General features: G+C 40.3%; 1 protein-coding gene across 1 annotated transcript in view; it reads right to left on the bottom strand.

Moving 5' to 3' along the window:
• Positions 1 to 19,131, bottom strand: part of STK32A (serine/threonine kinase 32A) — a 118,813-nt gene that overhangs the window by 46,176 nt on the left and 53,506 nt on the right. Inside the window, exon 4 of the mRNA XM_029941345.1 lies at positions 13,973 to 14,146. Within this exon, the coding sequence (XP_029797205.1) occupies positions 13,973 to 14,146 (174 nt within the window). The remainder of the gene's footprint in view (positions 1 to 13,972; positions 14,147 to 19,131) is intronic.

Below are 19,131 nucleotides of genomic sequence, written 5' to 3'. Positions count from 1 at the left end.
CCATCACCACACATAGTTAACAGTGTTTTTTTGTTTTGTTTTTTACTGCGATGAGCATTTTTAAGATTTATTCCTTAGTAACTTTCTGCCTGCTTACTTTGTTGCTGTTGTTCAACTCCAGCATTTCCCACAGTCTGCTGAAGGGAATATGAATTACAAATATATTCTGTAATAATAAACATATATATACATATATACCTATATATAATGTTTGCATACTCATTTTGGGTATGCTGGCTCATCATAGATAGCACCACTGTTCATTCATTCAGTTCATTACTATGTAATGCAATTATATATTAATCAGGTGTTGAGGGCAGTGATTTTACAATCCATGAAAATGTGATACAGGATCCCTTTGTGAATTTGTGTTTCCTTTCCCAAAGCGCCATTCAAGGTAATAGTATGGTCACCATGCCTTTCTTGTCTCAGGTATCTTCTCCTATGGCTTCTGAACTTCTCCATTGTCCATAATAACTTAGCTTACTGTCCACTGAGTACAAGACAAGCTGGAGCACTAGACCGCCATCCAGCATCGGACTCTTCTCCGATCCCCACAACTTACGTGGCTTGTCAAAGTATTCACCCAAGGAAGACAGGTTTATCTGGTCATGGGGAAGCGCAGTAGGGACCAGATGTTAATGGACCCTTTGGTGAGAAAAGATGACAGTTCTTCACTAGAGACCAGTTGAGGGAGTTACAAATAAACACTTCAGTCCAGATCTCAGAAGGAACTTCTTAATAGTCAGACGCTTCCAAAGTTGGCGTGAGCTATCGCAAAATCTTAAACTGTGACATGGACATTGTCACAGAGGCTGGATAAGCATTTGTTCACAATATAGCAAGGGTGTAGTGCAGCAACTTCCCACCTGACCTTTCAAAAACCTTTGAGCCCTGCCCTGCTGTGAGCCACCCAAGGCTTCTCACAGAGGCTCCCTAAAAGTCAGCTCCCCGACTTACCTACGGTCACAGAGCTCATAAATGGCAGAGACTGCATTTAAATTTCATGGTCTTTCCGCTATTGCTCACTTGGTTATTATTTTAAGTAGGATGGCAAGTAAGTTCTGAGCATGGGGCCGACTCTTTAATTAGCAGTGTCTGCTCTGTTGAAAAGGAGAGCCTTCAGGTTCAAGACATAAGAGTGCCAAGATTGAGCAGAAATTCCTGACAAGGACACAGGAAGAAGAGTTTGAGAAGAGTCGAAAATAAAATCTGTCAAACTGCTCTACTTCCCGTGAGTCATAGAATGGTTCTAGCTGCATTTACTGTCCATGCAGCAGCTGCTACTTGACAGACAACATACATATTTTTATAATTTTTTAATGTTTGTTTATTTTTGAGAAAGAGCGCATGCATGCAAGTGAGGGGGGGGATGGGCAGATAGAAAGAGGGAGACACAGAATCCAAAGCAGGCTCCAGGCTCTGAGCTGTCAGCACAGAGCCTGACATGGGGCTCAGACTCATGAACCGCAAGGTCATGATCTGCACTGAAGTTGGACACTTACCCGACTAAGCCACCCAGGTGCCCCTACACAGCATATCTTTTATTGCTCACAGTAGCCCCCTAACTAAGATATTACATCCATTTTTGCAGATGAAGAAGGGGTAGCTCAGAGACTTTAAAATACTTGTCCAAGATTGCATGATAAGTAACCGGTAGAGTTGGGGTATGACCCAGAGGTTGTAAGTGCAGTCTTGGTTTATATCTCAAATGTTAATATTTTATTTCTCCAAAGGAGAGAGAAGAATGTCTTCCTATACCCGGGGGTCTGTAATGTGGCTCAAATTAGCCTGCAGCAAGTTTAATTTTTTCTTCATAGTTTCCATTGTATATTTGAAAAGCATGTATCTTTTCCACCCTACTCTATAAGATACCCATATCTCTTTTAATATAAAAGCAAAGTTCTGCATGTCTTACTGTGGAGTAAATCTTTTGTTGTAGGAAGGTGAATCATGCTTTTTCCTGACAGTACAAATCCAACAGTACAGGTATTTGTATTTGAGAAGCATACCATCCACTCACTGGAGATTTTTAGCCAACCTGCAGTCTTTGGAGGCAGAATGTTTAATGACAAGCATTCCTGTCTTGCTGCTTAGCATTACTCAATGCTTATTCACTATTATTTAATTTGATTCATACAAATAGAAACCTGGGTCACATTTCTCCATTCTACAACCAGGGAAGCTAGGATACAGTTTTAAGGACCTGAACCAAATCCCCCAACCAGAGTGGCTGGTCTCAACTTGGATCTCCTGGGTTTTTCCCTCAATCCAAAGAGATTTTAGGGAAAGAAATGTATTAGTTAGAGGAAGGGAAAGAGTCTACAAAGTGAGAGAGACCAAAAAGTGGTCATTTATTGATCGTACTGTCATGAAAGGTTTTTTTTTTAAATGCTTTTATTTATTTCTGAGAGAGAGAGAGAGAGAGAGAGAGAGAGAGAGAGAGAGAGAGAATGAGCAGGCAAGGGGCAGAGAGAGGGAGAACACAGAATCCAAAGAAGGCTCCAGGCTCTGAGCTGTCAGCAAAGAGCCTGGCATGGGGCTGAAACCCACAAACGCAAGAACACGACCTGAGCTGAAGTAGGATGCTTAACTGACTGAGCCACCCAGGCGCCTCTGTTTGTTTATTTTTAAACTAAACAAAGGAGAGGAATATTCATTCCGAGGCAAAAAGCAAATTTGCTCCATTTCATCTCTAGAACTGAAAATACCTACTCTGGCCACACTCCTACATGACCGGGCTAGAATTGAGGCCCAAGTCAGCTGGTGCCAGCATCTCTGCTCTTGTCTACCTTGCCTCACTGCCTAGCTATCGGAGAGAATGAATCTGTCCTATCTTCTTCTTGGTAATCAAACCCCAGCTTGGCAGTAACACACCCAGTCCCAGGTAGAGGGATGATTGGCATAAATCAATCATGAGAATCTGGTTCCCCATCACAGCTTCCCTTAATTCGGGGAGGAGCCAGTATGGCCAATGAGACCTAATGCAGGTTCTACCATAACGGCCTTCAGAAAAACTTTTGCTTCTCCAGTAAAAGATTACAAACACACTACTGACACTCAGACCCCTGAATCTGTAAATCAAGGACAATAACAATATCTATAAGGTTGCCATGGAGATTTTTTAAAATTTATTTTTGAGAGAGAGTGAGAGACAGCGTGAACAACAGAGGGTCAGAGAGAGAGACACACACAGAATATGAAGACAGGCTCCAGCCTCCAAGCTAGCTGTCAGCACAGAGTCATTGTTCAAACCCATGAACTGCGAGATTATGACCTGAGCCAAAGTGGGATGCTGAACTGACTGAGCCACCCAGGTGCCCTGGGTTGCCATGGAGATTTAATGAGATGAGGCACGTAAAGCTCCAAGTACAGTAGTCTGTACATAGTGATTATTCAACTGTCAGAAAACTTTGAGGACATGATTAGGAAATGTCCAGTGTAGGAAGGGCTAGATGGTGAGAAATTGATGTTAAGCTGATGAATAGTTGTTTTCAGCTATCACCGAAACAGCATGAGGTACTGATGATTCTAGATTTCATGTAATGCAACACGTGAGAGGCTGGGATAAGCCCTTCGAGTGCTTTATCCTGTATTATTCTCAAACAACCTTCTAACATGGGCACAATTGCTTTTCCTATTTCATAGATGGGACTCTCAGAGGCACACAGAACTGATATAGCTCCTATATGAGAAGAGTCAGGACTCCAATTCAGGTTTACCTGACAACAGAGGTGAATATTCAAAAAACTTCACAAGGAACAAACATTGGCCAATCAGAGCAGGGCACTGACCAGTAAGGGTCCTGGAGGCCATGATAAGGGACCCATACAGCAGTACCAGTGAGTGATGACTAAGCAGAAGCCCTGTCTGACGTAAGGCCTTACTTAGTAAAGCTCCCATGGGCAGCAGCAAGACCATGAGGCTGACAATCAATAGAAACTTCCTTCTATTGACTGATAATCAGTTATCACTTTTTGCTAATCCGGTGTCTCTAAATATGGAATGAACTACCCTATGTGGCAAAAAGTGTCCCATCTCTGAAGGATTTAAAGGCTAGGAAAACAGTTTCTTGTTGGGGCAGTTGCAGAAAACTGTCTGCCTTTGAATGGAGGTAGGACTTGATTTTTAAGCCAGCCTTCACCTCTGATATCCTATGGTTTGGTGATAGCCTTTACTTGTTTTACATTTGTCTGGAAAACAGTCTGGTTTCCCTTCATTAGCCCCTTCTGCTTTTCCAAGCACTATAATAGGAGCCTTTCATATTTTTCTGTTTGTATTCTATATGGCATTATTAAAGTTATCTTGCCAATTAGAAAAAATCTCAGAAAAATGATGCCAATCCATTATCTCCAGAGAGAACAACTTGGACTCTTAATCTGCAGGTTCTTTCATCCCTAATATCTAGAAGAGCTAGTGTGTCCATTCTTTACCATTTCCTCCTGATTTTCTTACCACCCACTGTGAATGCTGTACTCTTATTTCCAAACTGATAACAAATTCAAATATGTCCCCTTGCCTGACTAGGTCTGTATTTTCCCTAAAGTACAAAGAAGTAACGTTGAGCTACAGTGTTGGCTTGAACATGCTGAGCTGATCGGGCTTCGGCTCACCTGTCTTACTGCTTCTTGATCCTCTCTCCCCTTTTCTCACCTGGTCCAGTCACAATGACCACTGTTTTGCTCCAGGACAGAACAGATTTCCACCTCAGAGATGCTTGCCCTGCAAATCTGGGTTCAGAGACCACCTGACTAGGTCTTCTTTGAGCACTAATGCATAGGGTAGCCTCGACCCCAAAAGTATACTCTCTTAGATCCCTGGTTCATTTCCTATGAAGCACTAAAAGCAATCTGTAACTAACATGGTTATTTATATATTTGGTTCCTTATTCATTGTCTGTCTTTTCAATTAGACCTTGAGCTGTAGGAGGACAAAAAATACGTTTTTATTCTTCAGAGCTCTATTCAAGAGCTATGTGCTTGGTACACAGATAAGTGACCAACAGATACTATGTGGTCAACGATGAAACCTTCCAGAATGAAGCATACTCTTGGTACCAACATGTGTGTAAGCAAAGTAAAATTTAATTTGGACCAAGCCACAGGTTGCATATTAACAAAACTCTTAACCTTGTAGAAATTATTAAAAGCACAGCACAGGCTAGTTAAATGTTAACCTGTAAACGAGCAGTTGTCTGCCTTTTTCATGTGGCTTTTCACAAATGGGTGGTCTTGTGTGAGAAGCATAGTTACAAAGCTCCTTTCAAAATTGCCTGATGCCTAATACAAAGAAGGCAGATTCTCCTGTTTTTGCAATGCGTTATTCATGCTCATTCATTATTTGGTAGGTCGGGAGCAGGTGCTGAATAGAACACACCAACCTAATACCCTCATTACTTCACCGCCGTTTTGTTTTTGAGGCTCAAGTGGCCCTTCTGCTGTGAGACTTAGAAAAAAAGGACATTTGCAAGGTGTATGATCTACTGAAGAGAAGATACAGCAAGACAAAAGGAAAGGACATTTTCTTAACCACTCCACATAAAATGGTCTCCTAAAACCAAAATCTGGGCTCCCACTGCAACAGGAAGTGTGTGTGTGTGTGTGTAATATTTATTTTTGAGAGACAGAGAGAGAGAGAGAGAACATGAGTGGGGGAAGGGCGGAGAGTGAGAGAGACACTGAATCTGAAGCAGGCTCTAGTCTCTGAGGTGTCAGCACAGAGCCTGACTTGGAGCTTGAACTCACAAACCATGAGATCATGACACAAGCCAAAGTTAGATGCTTAACTGACTGAGCCACCCAGGTGCCCCTTTAAATATTTTTTTAATGTTTATTTTTGAGAGAGAGCAAGAGTGAGCATGAGTGGGCAGGGTCAGAGAGAGGGAGTACAACAGCAAATATTATCAATACACTGAAAAGAAGAAAGCCAACATCAAATGCAACATACACAACTCTTAACCTTGTAGAAAAAGAGAATCTGAAGCCAGCTCTGTCCTTGATACCATGACCCTGGGCTCATGGCCTTAGACAAAATCACGAGTCAGACACTGAGCCAACTGAGCCACCCAGGTGGCCCGATCCCATTACAAAGCTGAAGCAGCCTATCAAGAGTGAGGATAGAAGCCGTTCGGAGAACTACCTGCTACATCTGAAGATTGAAATCTGAGCAGCAAAGAAAACTCTAAAAGCATACTCTATTAGTTTGCTAAGGCTGCTGTGACAAAGTACCACAAACTGAGTGGCTTAAAAAAAAACAAATATATTGTCCAAGTTCTGGAGAATGCAAGTCCAAAATCAAGATGTCACCAGGCCCCCACTCCATCTGACACCCGTAGGTGAGAATCCTTTCTTGCTTCTCCATAGCTTCTATTGGTTTGCTGTTATTGGCAATCTTGGTCCTTCCTTGGCTTATAGACGCACCACTCCAATTCCCTATCTTGACAGTGTTCTTTTGTCCCTCACATTATCTTCCCTCTGTGCCCAAATTTCCTCCTTCAATAAGAACACCAGTTACATTGGACTAGGGACACCCTAATGAACTCAGTGTTACTTGATTGCCTCTGTACTCTATTTCTTACCACAGTCACCTTCTAACGTAGTCTGATTTAGGAGTTCATCATATCTTTTTGGGAGAGCTATCATTTAACCTATTACCCATACCAACTAAAAATATGTATCAAAACCAATATTTGTTGCTACAGACTAAACAGCAGTAAATAGGTCATCTGATCTTGAGGATGTCTATTATTTTTATATGAGTGCAAATAAGAGAATCTATATTAAAGAGCAAGGTCTTTGGGACAGATAGTCCTACTTTTGAATCTGGCACTAGTATACTAACTATATGAAATTAGGCAAGTTATTCAACTCCCTCATAGAACCATGTGCTATCAAATTAGACCATGTATACAAAATGCTTATCATCACGGTGGCCAGTGGCATGTGCACAATAAATGACAGCTCTTCACAAGTCATTAAGAAGATGATATATATACTTTGTAGTACACATTTAATGGTTAAAAGCCGAGGGTGAACAGAAAGAAGTAAGCATCTTTTGGAATTAGAAAAACATCTCTCTGGATGACTCACTCCCACAGGCTTCAGAAAGCTGGGGGTCACTGAGTTGGCAAGTTCATTCATCCATCACTCAGTGATCATTAACTAAAAAGATTAGCTGCAGAAAACTCTTATTTTTTTCTCCTATGCAGTATCATCTCAAGAAAATAAAACATGACTTCCAAAATAGTACACTATGTGTGAGTCAGACAAAAAAAGGGGAAATCTCAGCCAGGAGGGCTCTGCTGGTAACAAACTGAAAACCTTGGTTAAAACAAATACTTTTGGTTCACAACTCATCTGCAAATAAGACCTTAATTGATCAATGTGCTAATAGCTGTTAATCACACCTCACTGTCACATGCTCTTTAGATAGTGCATTTTGGTCACACAGCCTTCTTGGGGAAATATGGGTGTGTGGTGGAGAGCAAAGAAATAATGAGATCACACACTGAAGAGCATACTACCAGGGCTAAGAAGAAATCATCCTATAATCTTAGGAATGAAAGAACCATTCCTGATCATTTAGTCAAATCTCCTCACCTCTTCCTTAACAGGGAAGTTTGGGGCTGTGTTTAAGGTCATGGAGGAAATTGGTGTCAGAATCTGGTGTAGTACAACTTCTTTAGTGGAAGTATGGAGGACAGACTTTATGGTGATTCCCATGATCCCCACTTCCTGGTGTTTACATCTTGTATCATCCAAGCCCCTGAGTGTGGGCTGGTGGTATGGCTTGCTTCTAACCAATGTTATATTGCAAAGGTGATGAGATGTCAGTCCTGTGATTTTGTTCTATTATGTAATGGTTATTCAGTGTTCTATGCTCTGCCTTTCTAGCAGACTCACCCTAGAGTCTTCCTCTCCTCCCTGAGTTTGAGGAAATAAGCTCCCGAGTCTTATAGCTATCAGGAAGTTAATTCCGCCAACATCCTTACTAAACTTGGAAGTTGACCCATCTTTTATTTCTACTTCAATATGTCTGTAATCAGTTGGAGATGAAATGTTTGCAACTCTCTGCTATATTGTAGTTATCTATTCAAATTGCCTAATTAGAGTTTTATTTCATTCCTATAGGATTCAGAAAGCAGGGAATATATATAACTTGATTAGAGTGAATGGGATAATTCTTACAAAGAGGAAAAACAATCAAACATTCCCTCATAAATAATATTTTGATCCAAGATGACTTACTTTTGAACTTTCCTGTACAATTCACCTTATTCGTGTGGATTTGTATAAGTACCACGCGCTAACCGATTGCGCCACTGGGGCTCCATTGTGTGCTTTGTGAGTAATTGAGTCATCTTTAACGTCTGACCAGGGAGTGAATACAAATTTGTCTTTGGACCCTAGGAATTACTTTCATTATTCACTGAAGAGACTGTGGCAATCAACAAATCAAATGGTACCATCCCCATAGGAAGGATTGTAAGGAGCTTCGTTTTCCCTGTTTTCTTAATAAAAGCAAATAAGCACTGTGTCTACATTTTAAAATTTTCATTCACTGATTTGATGTAAGTTAGGGGGAATAGTGAACTAGAAACTCGCCATATTTGGGCACTAATGCTGATTTTCAAGCTATCCTCATGGAAAATGTTTGACTTCTTGCTAATAAGAAAAGTATCTAATTACACAATTCAAAATTAATGGTTATTGTGCAATCGGGGTCTTTGACAACAACTGCAGAAGAGGAAGTTTCTAAAAGTGAGGACAAGTAGCTAAGTATTCTACACATTTAGGAAACTACAAAAAAAAACTGTGGATTTTTTTAAAAATCCACAAATTAAAACAAAACCCCTTTTATGGCTCACTTGGAGTTTATGAAAGAAACAAGATTTATGGTATTTAAAAAAAAATAACTAGAGATTGCTGGCAGTAAAGTCAACCTGAAGCAAAAAACTAAAGACCATTCTATGTAACACAGGGAGATAAGAGTGCTTTCACTCGAGTATAGTTCCTCTTATGTGGACTAGACTCTTCTTTCTGCTTTGGTTGTTAAAATCCTTTTAAAATCCTTTTAAAATCCTCGGAGCTCTTAAAAACACTGTCCTGAGGGTGCCTAGGGTGGCTCAGTTGGCTGAGTATCTGGCTTCAGCTGAGGTCATGAACTCGTGGTTTGTGAGCCTGGAGTGGAGCTATTTGCTGTCAATGCAGAGCCTGCTTCAGATCCTCTCCCTGCCTCCCTCCCTCTCTCTCTTTCAAAAATGAATAAACACTTATTTAAACAAACATTGTTTTGTTACCCAATACCAGCATCTCCTCTGAAGTACTTCAGTCTTTCTCATGCATTTTAGCTTCTCTTTGTATGCTGTTCTCTCGTCAGTTGGTTCCCTGTGTCGCATCTTGGCCCATGCAGCCAGAGTGTAGACTTGAAGGCAGCGGCCATGCCTCAGAGCCACAACCATGCTGACCACCAGGAGTGTGGAGAGTGGTTAAGACCTCTGAGCTTCCTTCAACGATGCCTCACCTACTTGCTAGCCGTACCACTCCAGGCAAGTTACTTATCTGTCTTCCTAAACCAGAGTCTCCTTGGCTGTAAGACGGGGGCAATGACATCCTGAGCCACCTGGTTGTGAGACTCACAACATGTGCTCAGCAGAGGGCCTGGTAACACCACCCACCGTTACTGCCCAACACATAGTTGTCGGCTGCAATGGATAATTCTGAATCTTCTACTATATCCAGAAACAAAATGATGTTTCCGGTCTGAAATGAGGAAGTCACATATTTTATAAAGGCAAATGGGATTTCCTTGTCTTAGGAATCTACTGAAATTCATTGATTTTGTTTCCTTCATTCACACTGTAATAACTTGGAACTCAATATGGGTCTGATAAACAGTTTTCTAAGTAGCTCAGAGATGTTTTGCCTTATTATCTTACATTCCATCAAATCCAGCATACATTTTACGGATTCTCTTAAAGGAAGATTTTAAAAAGAGAATTCAAATACTCACAAGCGTTCTCTTCTATGTTGCCTTCATGCTTTTGTCTCTGCCTCGGGAGCCCTTGCCTCAGAGTGCCATCAATATGATCCTTTTAAAGCCTTAGACAAAGGAGCATTGCTTTCTGGGTCTTTTGTGGTTACATACAAATGTTTTTTAAGCCACTTGACACCATTTCAATTTGATATTTGGGACTCTGGAGGCAGAAGGCCATGGTTATTAGAGCACTCTCACAATTAACATGTTTGTTTGGTCTATTTGACTGGCAGATTTATTGGAAAAGCCTTAATGATGTTAATACATGTCCTGATTTCTTTTTCCAAAACATTTATGGGTTTTTTTTCTGTTGCCCAAGCATAATTATTAATAATGACACCTTTTATTCTCAGGGGAACCCTGGTTTGGATGACAAATGATATGGACAGCCCATGTGACGACCAAGGCAGGTTTGAAATGTTTGGCTTTAATACCTATATTTTAATTTAGTCCATATTATTCGCAGACCTGGCTTTTAGTCATTTGTATGGTCTAGGCAGTGTTCATTCCCTCATATTTTTGCTGCATGCTGGTTATACAATGAAAAGCAAAACACACACGGCCTAGCTCATAACATTTACAGTGTAGTAGGGCGGCAAATATTCATTAATTACACATCAAAAATGTCAGAGCTCCTCAGGAGAGGGACACAATGCTACCATTGCCATAAAATAGAACACACGGAGATGGGGTGGAGCCTCACAGGCAATGGAAATACACCTGGATTATCTTCTGGCCCTAAGAGGATGTCATTTTAATATAGTGCTCAAACTGCCACTGTGTTTGCCTTGCATTCGTTTAGCACGGTGAGGGGACACTTTAGTACTAAGGGGCTCTTCTGAGGATGGGCACAAAGGAATAATTGTGCGTGTGTGTAAAGGGCAAGAGGCTGAAAGTTAATCCTTGGTTTCTTATTTAAGTAGCAAAATGATGACAAGAGCAATAAAGAGCAAGAGAGAGAAGTAAAAAACAGTGATGTTTGGGGTTACAAATCATTTTGACGTTTCTGGTTGGTTGGTTGGTTTTTCTCCTGGATTCCTTTTGGAACACATTTCTAAGCATTGGGCACAAATGCTCCAAACATCTTAACTTGGGATGACAGAAAATGAACCCAGAAAAAGAATGCACAGAACCCAGATACAAACAGGGAAAGAAGAAAGTTGGAAGGTGCTCATAGCCATGCTGGCTTCTCATAGTACCTGTCTCCTTTCTGAGATCTAGATCTAGAATGTCAGCAAGCCAGGCACATGGTGAGTTGGAAATTCTGGGTCTGCTCAGGCTGTTCTGAGTGAGCATAAATTCTCCAAGAGGGACACCATAGACTACAAATGTGAAACATTTCTCCTCCGAAAGAACTATGAGAAGTCAGGATGGGAGAAAGTCTGCTTGTGAACAGGGCTCCCAGTTCTGACAAAACACCAGGTGTGTTCATTTACTTCCAAGATCCTACATGATTAACGGGCCTACTTTCCATTCATCTGTTGCCTGAAGAGCCCATTTCCAGCACAAATAGGTCCTCAGAGGGACAGGAAATTAAACAATGGCTACGTAAGTGTACAGGACCAGTGCCACACACACACACACACACACACACACACACACACACACACACACACCTGGATTGTTTCATAGTGCCTGCATAGAGAATCTACAAATTATGATGCTACGTCTTCATCCCCAGGATCTGCACTAATCCACATAAATTTTAGATAAACATCAACTTAGTGGTTGGCGAATATTTTATCCAGCCAGAGTTTTGCTAAATTGTAAAGACATAATCATACTTAAAAGCTTAGGAAATTTACCAAAGATTAGAGATAGGACAGTGGCATTCATATGTGTTGATTTTTCATTTAATGATGTGTACTTATGCATGTATTTCATACGTGTAATTAATGCAGGTTGGTATAGTAGACTGAGTTCTGACTTTGTGTTCAGAGACCAAGGTTTAAATCCTGGCCATGTCATTTGTCACTGTTTTGTCCTAAGCAAATCTTTGAGCCACAGTCTTCTCTGTATAATGGACATACTGCCATGAAAAGTGGTATCTGCCCTGAGTTCTCAGAATTTAATAAGATAATATATGGCAGCAGTTAGCAGTGCCTGGCGTATAGTGAGTCATCTATAATCGTAGTTGCATTGATGGTGATTAGGTCCAAAATTCTCAGAAATAATTGACCATATGATGGTGAGTTTATTTCTGGGTGTTCCATTCCATTCCAGTGATCTTTGTGTCTATTTTTATGCCACTACCATACTGTTTTAATTATTACAGCTTTCTATTCTAATTTGAAGTCTGGAATTGTGATAGTTCAAGTTTTGTTTTTCTTTTTCAAGATTGCTTTGGCTATTCAGGGTCCTTTGGTTGTGTGGTTCCATATAAGTTTTAGGATTCTTTCTTGTAGCTCTGTGAAAAATGCTGTTGGTAATTTGATAGGGATTGCATTAAATCTGTTGATTGCTTTGGGTAGCATGAACATTTTAACAATATTTGTTCTTCCAAACCATGGGCATGGAGTGTCTTTCCATTCTTTGAGTCCTCTTCAATTTCTTTAATGAATGTTTTATAGTTTTCAGAGTACAGGTCTTTCATCTCTTGCGTTAAGTGTATTCCTAAATATATTATTGTTCTCTTACATTGTTGTTGTTAGCATTTGTAAATGGGATTATTTTCTATTTTCACTTTCTGCTTCATTATTGGTATATAAAACACAACAGATTTCTGTACATTGATATTGTATCCTGCAACTTTGCTGAATTAATTTATCAGTTCTAGTAGTTTTTTGGTAGAGTCGTTAGGGTTTTATATATATAGTATCATGTCACCTGCAAATAGTGAAAGTTTTACTTCATCTTTAACAATTTGGATGCCTTTTATTTCTTTTTGTTGTCTGATTTCTGTGGCTGGGATTTCTCATACTATGAAATGGATTCAGCTATAGATAAAATGCTAAGTGAAAGAAGTCAAAGAAAAATAACGATATGATCGCTCTTTTATGTGGAATTTAAGAAACAAAACAACAAACAAAGGGGAATAAAAGAGAGAGAGAGAGACAAACCAAGAAACAGACCCTTAACTATAGAGAACAAACTGGGTTTGGTTGCCCGAGGGGAAGTGTGGGCAGGGGCGGGGAGGGATGGTTGAAATAGATGCAGGGGATTAAGGAGTACACTTATGATGATGAACACAGAGTAATGTAGGAAGCACTGAATCACTATACTGTATACTGGAAGCTAATATAACACTGTCTGTTAACTATACAGGAATTAAAATAGAAAACTTAATAAATTCTCATAAACAAATGAGCTGATAACTTAATATTTCCATATCATGGTTTTCTCGTATTTAATATGGTCCAACTGCTCTGATCAGTTATCACAAGCTATCATAGAGATCAAGTAGGTACTGTATAGGAAATCACCACTAAAACTACCAATATCTTTACACCACTAAATTCTACTCCTGAGACCAATATTACACTATGTTTACTAACTAGAATTTAAATAAAAACTTGAAACAAATAAACCAAACTACCAATATCTTTACAAATTTAAAGTATCACCCTTTTCTGTCCATTGTCTGTTTGAGTTTATAGCTATTTGTGTTATTTGCTTGTCTTCCTCTAACACAGATTTCCCAAATGGACGAGAGATATATTCCTATATGTCACCTTTTTGTTGCCTAGTGCCACTATTCATTGATTCTAGTATTATTGTTTACTAAGTGTGACCTTGAGTGAATTAAGCACAATGTGCCTATTTTTTTTTAATCTTCAAAATGGGGACAATAAACTAACCTCAGGGGACTGTTGCAGGAGTTCAATGAGGATTACATGTCGTGTTCACCACGGACCGGTTGATGCACCAGGTCTGCATTCTCTCCTGCACATTCGGCACATTCGGCACATTCGGGACTGTGCCCTTGGACCTGACTGACCTGTGGATGACGCGCTGGCTCTGCAGGTAGTCCAAGGCCATGGCCAGCTCACAGATGAAGAGCTTCACGGTGTCTTCCTGGAAGCGGACATTCTGCTGCAGGTGATAACGCAGGTCCCCGCCCAGCAGGAGGTCCACCACCATGAACATGTCCTCCTCGTCTTGGAAGGAGTACCTGGAACAGAATGCCAAATGAAAGTCTATCGAATACATTTGCACACTAAAGAGGCCCAGAGGCAAGTCACACCTCACAGGTCAGAACGGAGTGTTCTTGCCCGAAGATTTCAAGCTCTGGGAGCAGATGGTCTATCGCTCGCTCTCTGACCCTAGACCTGCAGTTTCCACACGCATAAAGGGGAATCATAATGTTATCTACCACATTTGGTCATAGTAAAGAACAAACACAACATTTAACGTCTCCTGACATATAGTGAGCACTCAATAACTATTAGCTTACAAAGTTATAAAGCCCAGGAAGTAAAGAAAAGTCCACTCATGCACTTACCAGTAACAGTCATATCCTAACCACACCATTGCAGCAGGTCCATAAAATATGAGTTACAAGGCGTCCTGGAACCATTCTCATTGCCATTTTTCCACACGATCAACTTCATTACCCAGCAGCATTATAACAAGTCACGTACCACATTAATGATAAGAACAAGATATAAAAGGGCAATAAAAAAGTAAATGCATGGTACAAGGAAGTAATTCACTGAGTGTTTGGGATGGGGAGGCAAGAGAAAGCTTTTCAGCAGAAGTGGGACCTGAGTCATATCTTGAAGGATGGTGACAGTAATAACCACAGAATAAAGCAGGTGCCACTGATGTCTCCATTGAATGACTTCCCTGGGGCTGGCGCTGAAGCCCTCTAGACGTGGCACCTCCCACGACCCCCAAAGTGCTGGTCTTAAGCTCCCATTTTACAGATGAGGAAATCAAGGCCCAGTAATTTGCACAAGGCCAAACACCTAATAATACATGGTAGAGCTGAAGCATTCTCTGGGTCCAAAAGTAAAATTTGAGAGGTAAAAACAGCCCATAGGAAGCATAGGCATGGAAAGAAAATAGCGTGAGTGGGGAAAGGAAAATAGTTTCACAGTAGGTATGATGGGAAAGCTTGTGCCTAGAGAGGAACATGGAGGGCAGATCCCACGACAGGTGCCTGTAAATGAGGCTGTAGGCATCAGGATGACACGAAGAGTTTGAAGCAGGACGTACACCCAGGCATGGAGTTCACACTTGAAGGAGTTTAGGGTAGAGCATTCAAAAGAGGAAATGAGACACAGGAGAGCAGGCCTGGCCTCTGCTCTTTGCAAAGAGCCTCTTGTAAAAATGCATTCCTGCTGCTCTGATTTGTTTTGTTTCCTTCAAAGCACAGCCATGATTTCTAGGCACAATAAAGCTCTCTATATCAGCACTGTTTTGACATGTTTCTTTTGACATAATGTCACGAAGTTCACATTTCAAAGTTTTATTTGAATCAAGAATTAAGTGCCTGCCAGCAGGACCCAGGGATGCGGACTAATTCCTAGTGACAAATGCTTTGCTTTGGAAAGAAATGTAGAATATCAATAACTTGAAGAAGCATACTTAGTATTTTTTATTCTTCATAACCATCGTTGTGCTAAAGGAGACAGAGAGAACTTGCAAGGAAAAGAAACGAGAAATTCAAGGAGGCATTAATCTGAGGCAATAACGTTCTAATCGAGACTAAGAGTCCCTCGTGCTTACTGGTCCAACGAATAAAATTTTGTTTACCACCGAAGGCTGATTCACAAAGAAGATGGCAGAAATTAAGCCCCTGGGGAGGGAGTTTAGACAGAAACACGGGAAGCCCTTTGAAAAATCTGACAACGAATAATTTGTAGTACTGTCTTTTGGAAATAACACTCTTCACCTCAGTGGGGTGACTGGCTGGTCATTCCTGCCGTAGATTTAATGAGCACCAGAAAAGGTGCCTGGACCCCCGTTCACAATGCTTCCCACCGCACTGCTACACATTATATTTGTTGTGTTTTATAGGTCTTTCAGTAAGCAACGATGTGCTAATTAACACGTAATCATGCCTGGGACCTGTTGCACCTTCGGCTGCTCTTAAGTTAATGAAACAGAAATGACGACCCCTCATGGGATGTGGACAAGGTCTGTTGGGAAAGTTGGCAGGTGGGGTAAGGGTGCTGAGATGGGTGAGGCCTGGGCATAAAAAAAGGAGAAGAGCGTGCTAACCATGAACGTTACTGGATGCCAAGGGAAAGAGCGTATGTAGACTGGCTGGCGTACAGGGCGGCTGCTGACTGTCTTCAGCTCTCCATGGGAGGCAGGTGGAGGTGAGAAACCCAGGAACATACCAGAGGAAACTGGAGAGGCCCCATCATTCCACTCAGCTCTAAGGAGAGTCAACCGTATTATTAAATTCACCCTGATGAACAACCATTTTTACTGAGACTTGAGTTAAGCTATTTTTACTTCAAGAACAGACTGATAAAGGTGCCAGGCATGGCAAGTTACCAACAGTGTTCTACCGTGCAAGGGATTATTAAATCAAAGAAAGAAGCAGCCCAGGCAAGAGGCAACATGCTTCCTTTGTCCAGTATGAATATAAATTTATTTAATCATGGAGTCAGTTTGCCTGTTAAAAATCATCTTTCTCCTTCAGCACATCAGATCTGCAGCCCTTCATACAGACCTTGGAAACTCTCAGGGAAAGAGAAGATAGTATTTGATTATCGAGAACCATATCTAGAAAAATAGGTGGGCATGATAACTAGAATATGCAAGTTCATATCGTAGTCTGGTATTTATTAATAAAAGAGTAAGAGCTTCCTTATATCTTGTCCGTTTATCACAGAGACTCACTGTTGCATTTCCAGAACTTTTATTTCTTAACTGAGAGCTCCAAAATGATTAAGTCTGGTCCCAGTGAATGTGGAATGCATTGCAGAGTGCTCAGTAGGATAAAAGATCCATAGCAGAAGACTACCACCTAGTCAGCCCTGTTTCATCATGTTTGACCCAGACAACTTCAGTAGCTATTCATAGCTCTCTCTGTATAATCTTGGACCTCTCCAATCCAGTTTACACACCCTGGTTATATTTTTACGTTATGAGACTTGCATCATCCAGCCTAATAAAACCCTTTCACCTCTCTCCGTGGTCTATAGGATCCTGCATGTCTGTCTCTGTTTACTTTTCCAGCCTTCTCTTTAGGTCTTTCTCTTCCATTCCTCCCCTAGTAGTTCATTCTCTCTTCAGCCTTAGAAAGCTGTGACGTGGTGTGGCCTGTGCCTGTCTTTATGATGTTGTCCGTGCCTGGTTCTTTTCGCTTTATCTTTCACCCTCAGCCCAAGTGACACTTCTTGTGTCAAAGACATTTCTAGCACTCCATATTAAATTAGGTCCTCTTGTAAATTCAATCCCATATGCTTGTTCACAGAATTTAGCCTACTTGTAAAATATTTTCTCATGTACTTTTGAATTGTCTCCATTCCCACAATGCCATGAGGATACATTCCTGCTTTTACTCATCCTCAACTCCTTAGCACCTGGACACTGTTTGAAATGTACCCTCTCTAAATAGTTGCAAAGAAAAACAACAAGTTAACAAATACTAAAGAAAGGAAGGAGAGAAGGTTAAAACACAAGTTTTTGGATGTGTCTAATATACAGTCCCCAGGTTCTATTTTTAGAAAGTAGCACAGTTACCAACTGGGTTCAAAGAAGTCACTCATATGCCTAAAGGGGTCTCATGGGAGCCATCTTGAGATAAATCTGAATCTGAGCATTGGAAGAGACCTAAAATACTTCCAATGCAGTGTTTTTCAAACTGTGGCTTATAACCCATAATAGGTCATGAAATCAGTTCTGTTGGTTCTAACAAGCACTTTTTGTGAAGAAATAAAATAGACTATAAAGCACAGGAAAAATGTTAACATGTATGACTAAACATTGTCTATGAAACTTTTGTTTTTCTGCATATGATGTGTGTCTCTATGGCTATATCTACTGCGTTGTGGTGATAAATATATTTCTTTCTGTGGGTTGCAGTCAAAAAAGTTTGAAAAACATGACCCTAGGAGAACCTGCTGCCTAAGGCCAGATCCCTACTCAAGGATTTCCTGATATTAGTTATCACTTCTGAAAGCTCTCAGGTTTTGGAGAAAAAAATATATTGATTCATCAATGATAGAATCAATCAAAAATATACTTAAGAAAATATACAGTTAGAAAATATGTGTCAGGAGGTCTGGGTTTAAATATCACAAGTGAATTTGGAGCAGATCTCTTAAGCAAAACAAAAGCAGAAAACACATCTGCACAGTGGTATAATTTAATGTACCATGTGGCAAAGAGTAAGTATATTAGATAGGATGTTTGTAAAGTAATTAGCATAGAACATGGCACATAACATAGTAGTAAAGAACATGGCCCTAGGGCCAGACTGCTTTGTGTCCAAATCCCAGCTCTTCCCTTAATGTCTTTATAACCAGGACAAGTTACACAAGCCCTCACCGTTCCCATCTGTAATCGTGCATACCTCATAGGGCTGTTAGGAAGATTAAGTGAGTTAATACATATTAAGTACTTAAAACAGTGCCTGGAAGATAGCTCGTAATGGGTAACTGTTAACTCTTATTTTAACTACCTTTCTCTTTCCATCCATGAATATTAAACATAGCTCTGGTAGGAAGCATATTACTTTTATGCAGCTGTTTACTATTATTTTATAAGAGGCAATTGTATGAAGACATTTACTGCCAGTGGTATAAGCAACATAGTTCCTATTAATTGAACTTTTACTATTTGTTCTGATACCTTGTTAGGTACTTTGTGTGTAATACATTTAATTACTACCAAAAACCCATGAGGTAAGTAGTATCGTTATCCCATTTTTACTGATCATAAGGATTAAGTTTTAATCCTTAAAAAAATAGCAAACCAAACCCATCAACATACTAAAAAAATTCTATACCTTGGCCAAATGAGATTAACACCTGCAAATCAATTAATATAATACATCATATTAATAAAATAAAAAACAAAACATATCATCCCAATAGATACAGGAAAAGCATTTCACAAGAGACAACATTGATTCATGATAAAAACTTTTAACAAACTTGGAATAAAAGAGAGCTCCTTTAATCTGATATAGGGCAT

Source organism: Suricata suricatta, chromosome 6 (genome assembly GCF_006229205.1).
Source record: "Suricata suricatta isolate VVHF042 chromosome 6, meerkat_22Aug2017_6uvM2_HiC, whole genome shotgun sequence".
Taxonomy (NCBI): Eukaryota; Metazoa; Chordata; class Mammalia; order Carnivora; family Herpestidae; genus Suricata; species Suricata suricatta.
Note: the sequence above shows the minus strand (reverse complement) of the source record. Positions and strands in the feature narration are given on the sequence as shown.